Source organism: Pteropus alecto, unplaced genomic scaffold (assembly GCF_000325575.1).
Source record: "Pteropus alecto unplaced genomic scaffold, ASM32557v1 scaffold259, whole genome shotgun sequence".
NCBI lineage: Eukaryota > Metazoa > Chordata > Mammalia > Chiroptera > Pteropodidae > Pteropus > Pteropus alecto.
In genome coordinates, this window is record NW_006442492.1 from 633,088 (window position 1) to 646,856 (window position 13,769).

Consider the following 13,769-nt stretch of genomic DNA (forward strand, 5'->3'; position numbering starts at 1 on the left):
ATCTTATCCCAAATACAGTCCTAGAATGAATTAAACATTAGAATTATTCTCCTTTCCAGGAGAATAAAAAACTGGGATTCAGAAGCTAACTCATTTATTATAAAGCTCAGAGGGGCTATCCAACTCTGGCATGGCAAAGCGAGACAGCCACCAAATGTCATTTTAAGCTACATCTTGACCATCGGAGCAGCCTGCCTCCGTGGAGCTCCGTGACCCGGCCCAGACTTACATTTCCAGATCTGGGGTCGGTGACTTCTTTGTAGAGGCTGATATCCAGGTAGTAGCCTGACTCATTCGTGAGGAACAGGCGGATGGGAATGACACCTCCGGTGGTGGTCTGGCGAATGTTGATCTTGACCTCAGCCTGTAGCACGCGGAGTTTCCACAACCGGCTGCCATAGCGCATAACCATGGAACGCACCGACTCCTCAATCTGCCCCAAACCACAGCAATTCCAATTTCAGAGCCCATTCTGCACACATTTGCAATAGTTCTAGCACTAGTAATAATGAAATGATGAGATATATTGAACACAAAATGCCTAGGACATAGTATTTACCCGACAACTATGAGCTATAATAACCAAACCTTGCTAAGCATTTAAAGCTCATTATCTCAGTTCATCCTTATAAATACTCACAGAGGCTGGCATTTGTATCCCCTATTTACATGGGGAAATAGGCTGGTAACTGAGAATTAGTGCTTCTGCATTACACTGCCTTTATCTCTATCATGCATCTCAAGCCTATGTGTCTTCTGTTCTGGGGACTGCGTGGACTGCTGGAGGCGGGCATCAGCATGGATACATCTACATCCCAGACGCCAAGCTAGCATAACAGGATTCCTTTCACTACCATAAACCCTGCCTGTTCACAAAAAACCAGCCAATGGAGTCTCCAACAGGACACGGAACCAGGAAGAAGACAAACTTTTGTTTTGCAAGACATTTGGGGCATCCATGTTGTCCTAAAAGTGAAGCAGGGCCATGGAGGGGGAACATCAGAACCAGGGTAGACCTAAGGGCAGGGGCTAAAATACTGCTCTAGAATTAAACGATGGAAGGTTTGTTTTCCACCTACAGCAACTAAAGTTCAAATGTGCACATATGCATCCTGGAACTTGGGCCTTGATTGCCAGGAGACAATACCCAAAGCAGCATAGTGCAGAGAGCCAGTGAAGGTGAGCCCAGAGCTCAGTGAGGGCCCCCCCAAAGGCGAGACCTTATAGGGGTCCATGATGACAGTGGGCACGAAGTTGAGGAAGATGTGGTTGCAGTCAGTGCGCACGCTGGTGTTGTTGAACGCCACCTCCAGCTCGTCCATGGCCTCCAGGAGCAGCCGCTCACCCTCGTTCTGCAGGTACTCGAAGGAGGCTTCCTGCCAAAGGTGGGAGGGACAGCCGCTAAGGCAAGGAGGAGAGGCGAACATTCTTCTCCAAAGGCTGTGCCAAGTGAGAACAGCAGAGCCCTGCCTCCAAAGGTGAAGGCATGACCAAGGCTGCCTACTACATTCGCCTCTTTTATTTTCTGTATTCTAATGCTTTGACGAATGGGATTGCCCCTTCCAGAGTTAGCCAAGTCCTAGAGATAGTAAACAACTCACCCATGAGCACACTTTTCAACTTCAAACCAACCAATCCAGAGCCCATACCCCAACCACCTCCTTTATCAGGGTCTCACACTCTAGGCCACTATCCCCCTGCCCTAATCACCCCTGGCTCAGGTACCAGTTACCTAGAGATAGCCCCTATGCTCGGAGCCGGCTGAAATTACTCGAACTAGCCAATCTCAACCCTGAGTACCCTGCCTCGCCTGTTCCTTCCTGCAGACACCACAGTAAAGGCTCTTGCCCACAGTTCCCCCTTCTCCATTGCCTCCCACCCAACTCTAGTGCTTCCTGGTGTGGCCCACCATGGAGTGGTGAGACCCTCCTCTTGGGCACTCTGAGTAATAATCTTTTCAATGCTAACTGTCTTCTGCTCTGTTTGCCTTACTGTACCTGAATAATAATCAAACTTATTAAAATATCTAGTTGACTGAGGCAGCAAAACATTGAGATTAATTTACCATTCATCAACAGGGGATTAGTAAAATATTACATGAACAGCCCACCCATTCAAGGAAATAGCATGGAGCGGATTATCTTCGTTAACATGGAAAGAGGTCTCTAAGTAACTGACTAGTTTAAAAAACTGATTTTTACTAGTCTTCGAATAATCTGTCCACCTGAGTTCCGTCTGTAACAGTATACCTACAATGCTATATATGGAATTATGCCTAGAAAGGAGAACCAACAGGGCTGACCCCTGAGTGGCAGGATTCTGGGTCCTTTCCCTTGATTTTTAAAAGTACAGCTGACCCGTGAACAACACAGGGGTTAGCAGCACTGACCTCCCACACAGTCAAAAATCCACGTATAACTAGAGCCTCTTACATACGCAGATTCCCACCCTGAGGGTTGACTCTTAAACAACACAGGTTGGAATTGTACAGGTCAACTGAAAAAAAATGTACATAGTTCACACACATGGTGTTCAAGGGTCAACTGTAGTTTTCAAATTGTTTGAAATTTTCACAATATAACCATGGGTTACTTTTCTAAATATAAGAAACAATGAAAAATGATCACACAATCAACAAATACAAGAAACTTAACATACCAGCATCTATCTTTCTATCCTCTCAGTTCTTTCCTCATGCAGAGAGACCCACGTGACACAAGAAACAGATCCGCATGACACAAGCCGGGACATGAAAATTGGCCACATGAATATCTGCCTCGCCCTTACACTGGAGTGACATAAGGACAGGGCTGTGTGTACCCAGTATATCCTGTGATCTCTAGTGTGAAGCCCAGGGCTCGGCACAGAGCAGGAACTCAACAAAGGGAAAGCCAGCACATATGAGTGACAAGTTCAGAGGGAGAAAGAAACGTCCTGTGACATTTTACCTTTGTAATCAGGTCTGAGTGCCTGATGATGGCGCGGATGAAGAACCTGTGGTCTGTCACTTCTGCACCTTCCTTCACCTTGGCAGCGCCCACGTAAAGATGCATCTTGTGGTTGGCACAGGGCACGGCCTTCAGATCAAAATTGCGCATCCGGCTAAGCTCCAGCTGGAAGGCCAGGGCGGGCTCCAGGTGACGGTAAATGCGATCTTCTGCAAACTGCAGGCCAACCAGAGAGAGAAGACAGAAAGACACGCATACACACACCGAGTTTGACACTGGGGCCACGAGCCTGCTTGGTCCACACCCTGCTCTGCAAACCCCTAGTGTCTACAGGTTTAGCATTCAGTCATTCTGTCACCTAACTGTGAACAATGCCCAGGGCTCAAGAGATTTGAGATGTTGCGAAGGTCCGGAGGACAGCCACAGCATGCAAGTCTGGTGGGCTGGCATAAGCCTCCTGGTCCCCAGATAAGCCCGGCTAGTCCCCAGCACCTGCCAGCACAAACAAGCTGTTCTTGATCTGTCACAGCACAGAGCATTTCTTAAGAAATCACTAACTCCCGGTTTCTTTGTGAAAACTGGCCAGAGAGAAACAACTGACAGTGCTGGAGACGGAACTGAAGAGAAAATGAAGAAGCTAGAGAAAGGATGGGTCTTAACTAGAGAAGGCTTTGGACAAACTAAAATACAAAAATCTGGTAGAGTCTTGAATCTATGTTGGGAATGAGTCCATCTGTTCTAGAAGAGAGAGCGGCAAACTCTTCCTTCAAAAGCCAGAGGGCTGATGGACCACAAGGTGTGTCATGACTACTTGAGAGAGCCACAGTAGACCGTAGGAGACCACACGGGTATGGCCGTGTTCCAATCAGACTTTGTTTATAAAAGCAGGTGGCCGGTCTATAAGCCATAGTTTGCCAATCACTGTTGTAGAAGAACGTACGTAAAAGAGGTTGGGAGGACCATCTTACTGAGTCCACCAGCAAGTATAAAAATTGTCCACGTGAGGCGTTTGTAGTGAAGGCTGAGAGGGCGGGAGGCGTGAGGTCTGAGCTCCACACAGAAATACAGGGTTCTTATTGGAAATAAAACCCCAGAAGAAAGACAGAGTCTGCCCAAAAGTTCCCATGTTCTAGAACACAGGAATACCTTGAGGACTGGGATATTCTTCCTGAATGTCAAAAAAGGCTAGAGAAGAGAGAACAAATATTGCTTTTGGTCATACCTCATCTCTTGCTCTGAATGTGAAAAACTTGGGAAATTCTTTCTGCAAAAAGAAATCCATACAAAAGACAATTAAATCAAGCACGACTCATTTGAACATTTGTACACTTGTTTTTAACAATAACTCCATCTGCTTCTAGAGTGAATCATTTGGAAAGCCATCTCTTTTCCAGCAATTGATCTCTCCCACTCCAATCTACAGAGTAAACGTCAAGTGAATGGCACTAAGTCTCGAAGAACAGAAAAAAACTCATTCGATGCACTGCAAATCGGACTGACCTCTTGGGCGATCAAGAACGTGATTCTTCGGAGTCCGTAATCCACAAGGATGTTTTTCTGCATTAAAAACCAAACACACAACAGAACTGTATTTAGCCACAAAAAGGAATAAAGTCCTGATACGTGTTACCACGTGGATGAACCTTGAAAACATTATGCCGAGTGAAAGATGCCAATCACAAGAGACCTCATATTTCATGATTCCACTTACATGAAATATCCAGAAAAAGCAAATCTATGGAGTTAGAAAGGAGATTAGTAGTCGCCTATGGCAGCAGGGGAAGGTGTTGGATTGAAGAAAAATAGGCAGCAACTGCTAACTGGTACAGGGTCTGGGAAAGGGGGTGATGGAAATGTTCTAAAATATAATAATAATGATGCTTATACAACTCTATAAATATATCAAAAAACATTGAACTGTATACTTTAAATGTAAGAATAGTAGGGTATGTGAATTATATTCAATAAAGCTGTTATATTAAAAATACATATATACTTTTTTTTAACATTTCATGAAATCTTTAATGAAATTGGCAGGAAGGGGCACTCTTATATTAAACTAAAGAAGAAAAAGATGAGTAAATTATTCATTTACCCAAAATTCAAGAACAGACCAAACTAATCTCTATTGTTAGAAGTTAGAACAGTGGTCGATCATCTCTGTAGGAGGTGGAAGGGGTAGAGGCCGGAAAGAGAATTGAGAAGGGGCCAGAAACATTCATTTCGTGATCTGAATGCTGGTTATACTTGGGAATTCACTGGGAAAAATCATCAGGCTATACATTTATGATTTGTCCACTTTTCTGTATGTTAGACTTCAATAAAAAACCATGCAAGAAAAGTACAAAACTGTTTTTAGCCTTCCCCTAAACAAAAGAAATACTATCAAATACAGTTTTATAGAGAAAGAAAAAAACTCAAAAGACAAAAAAAAACCCCTAAGGACATTAATTTGTTTATATGGTAAGAAAAATTATTCGGGGAAATGAATAGTCTTTGCCCATTTCTGAAAGAGATAAGTAGACGTGCACGAAGGACTGAAATTAATGGGATGTAGGCTGGAAAGCGAACAGGAGAAACTGGAAAATGAAGAGGATTCTAATGTGGGGAAATGAGCCTGGTTATGGGAGCCTCATTTTTTTGGTTTTCAACTAAAGGTGTGCATGAATGTGTGCATGTGAATGTATGAATGTATATGTAAATGTGTGTGTCAATGTACACATGTATCTGCTTAATGTAAAAAATTTTAAGTCATGTAGAAATATATAACATAAAACTTCTTTCCTGTCTCCCAGTAGGTGTATATTTTTCTAGCTGTCCTCTCTTCAGTATGTCTCTGTCTCTGTCTGTTTGTATGTCTCTCTCTCTCTCTCTCTCTCTCTCTCTTCTAGCTGTCCTCTCTTCAGTAAGTCTCTGTCTCTGTCTGTTTGTATGTCTCCCTCTCTCTCTCTCTCTCTCTCTCTCTCTCTGTATATATATATATATACATACATACATACACACACATACATATATACACACATATACTTTATTCATACAGAGATACCCACACTTAATCTTTTCTAGCTCATGGATATCTTCCTGGGTTGGTATTTAGAAAATGGTTTCTTCCCTTTCCACAGCCACATGACAACCAAGGTGTGGTTATCCACACTTTCCACAGGTGATTCTGACACTCCTCCCACCGACTTCACTGAATCAAGTACCCTGAGTGTCATTTGTATAGAGAGGCAGGTGAGCTTCCAATCAGTTCTAATGTCACCTTATCTGGGCGACAGGCTGCCAAGCTGAAAATCCAGTAAGGACATTGGTTACGTCAAGAAGGAACAGGCTGGGGGAACTATGCCAATACTTTCAGAGTGGCCTCTGGCTGGTGGGACTGTGGGTTTTGTTTTAAAACCTACTTTTCAGATTTGTCTACGCCTGAAACATTTTCTACAGTGAACATCATTAACTGTTGATTAACCAAGAAAAAGCTAAGTAAATCACTAATAATGATGTCCCCAAGCTTTATCCACAACTCAGCATCTTTGATCCATCTCCTGTCCAGGAAGCACCAGGCCATGTCCTTTGAGGGATGCCAAGTCAGAGGAGGTAAGAGTTGTCCCTTCCGCCAGGATAATACAGGGAATATAACACAAATGCAAAGAAATGGACTAAAAAGTAACAACGGAAAACTTCCAAGTGTTCCTAAAGTTAAAACCAAGTCACTAGGGCCAAGAACTAATATCCAGCCAGTGTTTAATTTATGAGCTAAGAATCTCAGCATCCCATTTTACAGATGAAGAAACCAAAGACCAGAGAGGTACAGTAACCTGCCTGAGGTCACACAGCACCTTCCTGCTGTTTCTACTACCAGTATTTGCCAAGATGCTCCACATCTGTTTGTGGCTGAGGTCCCTGAGCATACATAAGCACTGTTCCTGCTGCCACAGTGAGAATATATGCTGGCAATGGCCACCACATGCTTATAAAAGCAACCTGCAGTTGCTTGCATATATAGATGTCAATGTAAGTGACCATTTTAAAATTGTGAGTTTTCTGGGTTATCCCAACAAAAACATTCTCCCAAAACCCCAAACTATTCATTGAATGTGTCTTCTGTGCTAAGTGATATATATACTGTGTCATTTCGTCATTGCAATACCCTGGGAGAGAGAAATGCCTCCCCCATGTTATGGGAAGAAGCTGAGGCTCTGCCACGTTCACCACCTCTTCCCAAGGTCATTGGCAATGAGGAGTAGTAGAGCTAGGATAGGAAGCCAAGTCTATGGCTCTGAAGCACTCAGCAGGTCTCAGGCATAAGAGACATCTTGCCAAGACAACCCTCTGCTCACAGGAACACAGAACCAGAGGCATGCCCAGTCTACCTTGGACTGTACGAACGTCCGCAAAATCGGTACCAGCTTCTCATCTTCCAGGTGGTCCGCATACTGGATGGCCACGTTCAAGATATGGATTGGCTCTTCTCTCAGGTTCTAAGAGAAATAAACAAAAGTGAGTGATAGAAGGACCTGGGGCCCCAGCCCACCCCCTCCTCAGCTTGCTCCCTGCTCAGACACTTACTTTGCCATCATCCTCAGAGTACAAAGAAGTTTGGGCCTTGCTGAAGATGGGGGTGTCTGTGAGCACATTGGCAAAGCAGGAGATGACTTCGTCGAAGTTCCTGGGGGCATAGGGCAGAGAGGGAGAGCTGAGGGGCTGCTTCCTCCACAGGGTTGTAGATCAGACCCAGGCCCTTCCTCTTTCCCAACCACCACCCTGCGAGCTCATCCAACTCTGCGCAGAGCTCATTTGGTTCCTGACCATTTATTTCCAAGGCACCACTGATGGGGTCTTTCCCAAAAAGGAAGAATAAGCCCATGTTGTCTGAAAGTGTGAATAAAAGAAAGGCTGTCCAAACTCTGGGGCATCAGCTGGGGCCCCCTTTTACTATCTGGGAGACCCTCACAACCTCTCTCATCTCTCCTAGTCAACTGAGAGTAACAGAAGTAACCACTACACATGCTAAGGCTGCTGTGAAGATCTAAGACAATCCAAGCATGATGGATAATATGCAGGAACAATTCAAAAAAGGGCAATAATAATAGGACTGACTGCTGACATTTATTGAGAATGTTATTTACTATCAATTATACTTTAAATACAACATTTAATATGCACTACCCTGATTAATTATCTTGGTGAGCCAATGAAGTAGGTCCTTCTCTTATTTCCATTATACAAATAACAAAACTAATGTACAGAGAGAGCGTTAAGTAATTTGCTCAGTCTCACAGTTAGGAAGCTCAGAGCCAGAATTCAAGTGCAGGCAGGCTGACACAGAAGCCCACTCTCTTGGCTACGCTGATATTATATTATTATTATTAACTCACTGTGCCATGTGTCTGGGCCGCCCCCACCCCATGTGTTACATGAACAGGTAGGGGTCAGGGAAACTATGCTTGGCTCTTCTGCTCAGGGTGTTTGGGAGGCCAGGCCATGCTGGGTACCTGGTGAATTCCTCGAATCTCCTGAAGGCGACCATGGCCCCCAGCCGCTGGCACAGAGGGGAGAAGCCACTGTCCATGAAGAGCTCGGTGCTGTGCCTCAGCAGGTCGGGGTTGGTGACATTGATGGGCATGGCTATCCTGCAGGGGGACGGGACGTGAAGTCAATGAGGCCCCTGTTCGCAGATCTGGCCTCAAGAGCTGTTCCTGCCCTGGAAACTTCAGTGAGCCAGACTAGCATTAGAGCCTCCCCAAAATGGGTGCTTAAAATTGGGGGTGGAGGGTACAGAGGTCAGGGCCAGGGGCTGAGGACTAAGAGCTCAACAAGTGAGTGAATGAATGAACGGTGCTTGCATACAAGCATATGTGTCCAGCCCCAACATAATCCCCAGGTAAATCTAAAGTAGTGAACTCAGCACAGAGAATGAACACTCTCAGCGTCAGTTTATCCTGGAGAGCCCCAGCCCTGGGAGCCTGGTGAGGGGCAGGCTTGTCGAGTGACACTCCAAGCCTCTGCTCCCCTAAGCCCTCCCAAGCCATCACACCTGCCCTCGGGACCGGGCCAGAAACCAAACCTGGCCCCAAGGCCAGCAGCTCATTAGAGTTCAGCCGGCCACAGCTCCCAGGACTGGCTGCTCACCAGGAGCAGATCCAAGTGGGCCACTTGGAGTCATTAGAACTGGGTCCTAGAATCAAACAAGGAGGGGTTGTTTATCATATGGGGTATAGACAAGAGTCAATAGAGCAGGCCTGAGGCTACCCTCCTGGAAAGGAGACCTGCTTGCAAGGCTGGGCTTTGGATGGCGTCTAAGAACTTGAATTGGGGGAGGGTTCCCACCACTCCCTAAGTGATAAGGGAGGGTCACTGTGCCCTAGTTGTTTGTACAGTGTGGTTTATGCTGAGCACCTGCTTTCCCTCTGGACTCTGGGATTTGGGTATGTGCTCAGCAGAGGGCACAGGCGTGACCAGCTCCCAGTGAAAACCCTGGGCGCTGAGTCTCTAACCATCTGCTAGACAGCATTTCACACCTGGTCACGACTCTTTGCTGGGGGAATGAAGCGCGCCCTGTGTGATTGCACCGGGAGAGGACTCTCGGAAGCTTGTATCTGGTTTCCTCTGGACTTGACTCTGTACCCCTTTTTCCTTTGCTGATTGTATTTTGTGTCTCTTCACTATAATAAGTCACAGGAGTGAGCATGGCTAACTACTGAGTCCTGTAAACCTTCCTAGTGAATCATCGAACCTGGAGGTGCCCTTAGGGACCCGTGACCCAGGTGAAGCCGGGGCTTGTGACTTCCTGTTAGATACTTCTGAAATCATCATCCAGGCCCTCTGTTCTGCACGAGTAAATGCAGAGGTAGCAAACTGGCATGGAAGCATGGGCTGAATTCCGCCCACAGACTGACTTTAGTTTATGTAGCATTTTTAATATATTCCTATACATTAATTCCCTGCCCATATAGCAAAGTTGAGGAATTGCAGATTTTTTGAAGTCTAGATGCCTTGCTTCTCTTGAAAAAAAAACATGGAAAGGTTTGGCCTCGCTGACCTGTTTTCCTGTAGGGCAACAACCAGTGGGCTAGAATAGCACCCTTTAGGCAAAGGCTGTGCTCACAGCGCCCCCTTATTCCTGGACCTAAGTCCTGGCTGCAGCCCACATGAATCCCTTGCTGTCCTCCCATCTGTCTTCCCCATGGTCTCCTGACCCAATTCACGACATGCCTGGCTCTATAGACACAGGTGTGGAGGGTTTAGTCAGGTCCTGCTGGGAGATGAGGCTTCATTCCTCGTGGCTTTTCCCATAGTTATTTTAGAGTAGGGTTGTGGGGCAGCTGCAGGTGGGGTCTCCTCTGAGGCCACAGGCCCCAAAGCTTCTGGCACTTCCAGCTGATAGCAACAGCGAGAACCTGAGAGAGTCAGGGAATCCCCCCAGGCCATCGACATCTTTCTGCGTGAAAACAGGATGCTGTGCCCACGCTGAGAGTCAGAAGCAATAATCCTGACACACGTGTAGGTCCTTTCTAAAAACAAGGCGTGACTGACCCACAAGGCTTCAGGACAGCCGCCCTTCCTTTCCTAACCTAGATGAACTGCAGAGACAATGAAATCAAAAAAGAGATTCTCCTCAGGAGCAGACAAATCAAAAGTTCTCACATCACACCTCCCACAGTCCCCAAAATGATTCCAGGCCATAAGCAATCAGTCCCCTTTTCTCTTCATGGGGCAAAATTTTCCCCCTGGAAATAAGAAGGGTAAAAATAAATGATAAATATGAAAGGAGGTGCCCCATGGGGAAGTACTTCTTTTCCTCATCCATAACAGAGCAACACCTTTGTTCTTGAAACCAAAGGAAAGAGAAACATTTTTTTAAATCCCAAAAGAATAGAAAGTTCTCGGCTTCAAGAAAACATGGACCCTGTTGCCCGTAGAGATACAAAATCTGATCAACTCGACAGCTAAATCACGATGAAACCATTCTAGCCGCAAGCAAGGCCTTTGAGAACTCCCATGAGAACCAGAAACATAAGGATGACAAGGAAGTGAATGAGAATGTGCCACATCCCAGGTAGACATATTGCTTTAGTAGAAGGTACCACACTCTACCTGATCAGAGGGGTACTTCGGGTCCTGAAATAAGATGGATTAGAAAAGAGAGGGTGAGTAAGCAACAAAGACATACGATGACGTCCCCAACTGAGAATATCATGGGGATCCAAAAAGACCAACACATGTACCCCTGCTGCCAGCTCTGGAGGGCCCTCGAACGCTGTGGAAAGAACTCTGAGGTGAAAGCATGACCTGGGCTCATGTTCCCATAATTTGGAAGTGAAGTCCCTAGGGCTCATCTACAAAATGAAGATGAGAACAAATTTTTGACTGACAGATGGTGAGGGCTGAATGAAATAGAGTGTGGAAGCACTCAGTGGAGGCTTGACCAACGGCATGCCAGGGGGACAGTGACAATGGTATCGGACATCATCGTCACTGGGATCCCTAACTTACGTCGACGACTTTCTGTGTGCCAGGCACTGTCTTAAATGCTGCACGAGCCTCATCTCATCTACTTTTCAAAATGGCCTATGATAACACTGTCCAACAGAACTTTCTGTGGTGATGGAATGTTCTAGAACTGTACTGTCCAATATGACAGCCGCAGGCCACATACGGCTCCTGAGCACTTTAAATGCAGCTGGTATGAATAAGAAACTAAATTTTTAATTTTCTCTCATTTTAATTTAAATAGCCCACGTGTGGGTAGTGGCTACCATACTGGACAGTGCCAGGTGTATGAGGTAGGCATCAGATTATCTCCATTTTGTAGGTGAGAGAACAGAATGTGGGAAGATGCCACAGTGGGGAAGTGATGTCCCCAACATCTCCCCAGCAGTGTTTCCAGACATACTTGTTGGGCCCCTCCAGAGACAGGACTACAGCAGTCAGGGAGAAAAGAAACATGAGCCCCCCACCCCCTGTCCTGGGTGTGGACCACTCCATACCGGTTTGGGTGGGAGGAGGGCAGCATGAACTGGAATTCCACCACACAGGTGCCATCCGGGAGCTGCCGGTGCTGCAGGCTGTTTAACTCATAGGCGATGTAGGCCCTCCGCACATACACCTAATGGAGCGGAAGCACAGTGGACATTCTCTCAGAGGGCACAGCAGACTACACTTTCAACCCGAGGAAACTCAGGTTGGAGAAATGATCTCTAAGCAGTAGTTAAGAGCAAATCTGTTCACGTTTCAGAATGTTAGTTTCTCTGCAAAGAGCTAGATAGTAAATATTTTAGCCTTTGTGGGATATATCATCTCTATCTCAAATACTCAATTCTGCTGTGGTGTCACGGGAGCAACCATGGACGATATGTAAATAAATGGACATGGTTGTTCCAATAAAACTTTATTTACAAAATCAGGCGCCCGGGCCGGGGGTTGGGGCGGGGGGAGCGGGGAGGGTGGAGGGGCTGTGCAGATGTGGCCTACGGGCTGTCGTAGTTTGCCGACTCCTCCTCTAGAGCAGCACTGTCCAACAGAAATATAACATGAGCCACATATGTAACTTTAACTTAAAATTTTTTAGTAGCAACTTAAAAAGAGGCAACAGGTAAAAATAATTTTAATAATTTCATTTCATCCCCAATACCTAAAATAGTCTCATTTCAACATGTAATCAATATAAAAATTATTGAGGTATTTTAAATTCTTTCTCCATACTGAGACTGTATTTTACACTTAGAGCACGGCTCAATTCAGACTAGCCGCATTTCAAGTGCTCACTAGCCACGTGTGACCAGTGGCTGCCATATTGAACAACACAGTTCTAGAGTTTTAGCACTGGGAGTTTTTTTTAACTAAACAGAGAATACAAGGACTGTGTAGAGGTAACACAGCAGGGCTAACTGCTATTCTATGAAAGGCTTGCTTCAAGGTTGGTCCTTGGCTACCGTCTGGGAACTTGGATTTTAGAAAAGTTCCCACTATGCCTTGATAAGAAAGGTTCACGGTGCCTAAACTGCTCAAACACTATGATTTATGTTCGACATGTGCTTTCTTTCTAGGAGTTTAGAATTTTGGTACGTGCTAGGCAGGCGGTGCTTACATATAAAAACCCTGGGTGCTGAATCTCTAATGAACTTCACTTCACGTGTACTGTCACAACTGGCTGCTCGAAGAATTGGAAGTGCCTGGAGGACCACTGGAAGCTTTTGCCTTGTTTCCTCTGCACTTCACCCCATGTGCCTCTTCCCCCTGCTGATTGTTTTGTGTCCTTTTGCTGTAATAAGTCACACACAGCCGTGAGCACGACTATATGCTATGCCCTATGAATCTTCCTAGGGAATCGTTAAACCTAAGGGTGGTCTTGGGGGTGTCAGACACATTTAAAGCAGGGACAAAACTCTGCACTTTTCAAAACACCAAGTACAATACTCATCTTGAGTCATGGAGAAAAGGTTGGACTATGTTCCACAAATCTGCTGAATGAAGTGATGGAATGTGTAAAGAACTCTAGAAAATTCTCTAACAGAAATAAATGGGATTTAGCACTTCAAAAAGAAGGTGGGCTGCTGCTTTCCACCTGACATAGGATAGGTGCTTGGACAACAGGTGGCAACGGTGACCAATATCCACTTCAGGTGTTTACTCATTTACCTTCAAATTATCCTGTGAGGTAGATGTTATTGCCCCCACCTAAAGCATGAGAATCTAAAAGTCCAGAGAAGGAAAGCAACTTGCCAGAGGTCACGCAGCTCCAACCTTGACATATGCTGTTCCCACTGACTGGAATCTCTCCGCTTCTCCCTCCCACCAATTCTTACTCACTCTTCAGATGCT

The 13,769-nt window shown here is 45.6% G+C and overlaps 1 protein-coding gene across 1 annotated transcript in view; it reads right to left on the reverse strand.

The window, feature by feature from the left end:
* Positions 1-13,769, reverse strand: part of ACACB (acetyl-CoA carboxylase beta) — an 86,997-nt gene that overhangs the window by 23,381 nt on the left and 49,847 nt on the right. The window contains exons 27-35 of the mRNA XM_025040072.1: positions 11,936-12,054; positions 8,441-8,578; positions 7,515-7,614; positions 7,319-7,426; positions 4,449-4,505; positions 4,171-4,212; positions 2,949-3,164; positions 1,221-1,376; positions 230-433 (exon numbers count right to left, since the gene is read on the reverse strand). Coding sequence (XP_024895840.1) covers positions 230-433; positions 1,221-1,376; positions 2,949-3,164; positions 4,171-4,212; positions 4,449-4,505; positions 7,319-7,426; positions 7,515-7,614; positions 8,441-8,578; positions 11,936-12,054 — 1,140 coding nt within the window. The remainder of the gene's footprint in view (positions 1-229; positions 434-1,220; positions 1,377-2,948; positions 3,165-4,170; positions 4,213-4,448; positions 4,506-7,318; positions 7,427-7,514; positions 7,615-8,440; positions 8,579-11,935; positions 12,055-13,769) is intronic.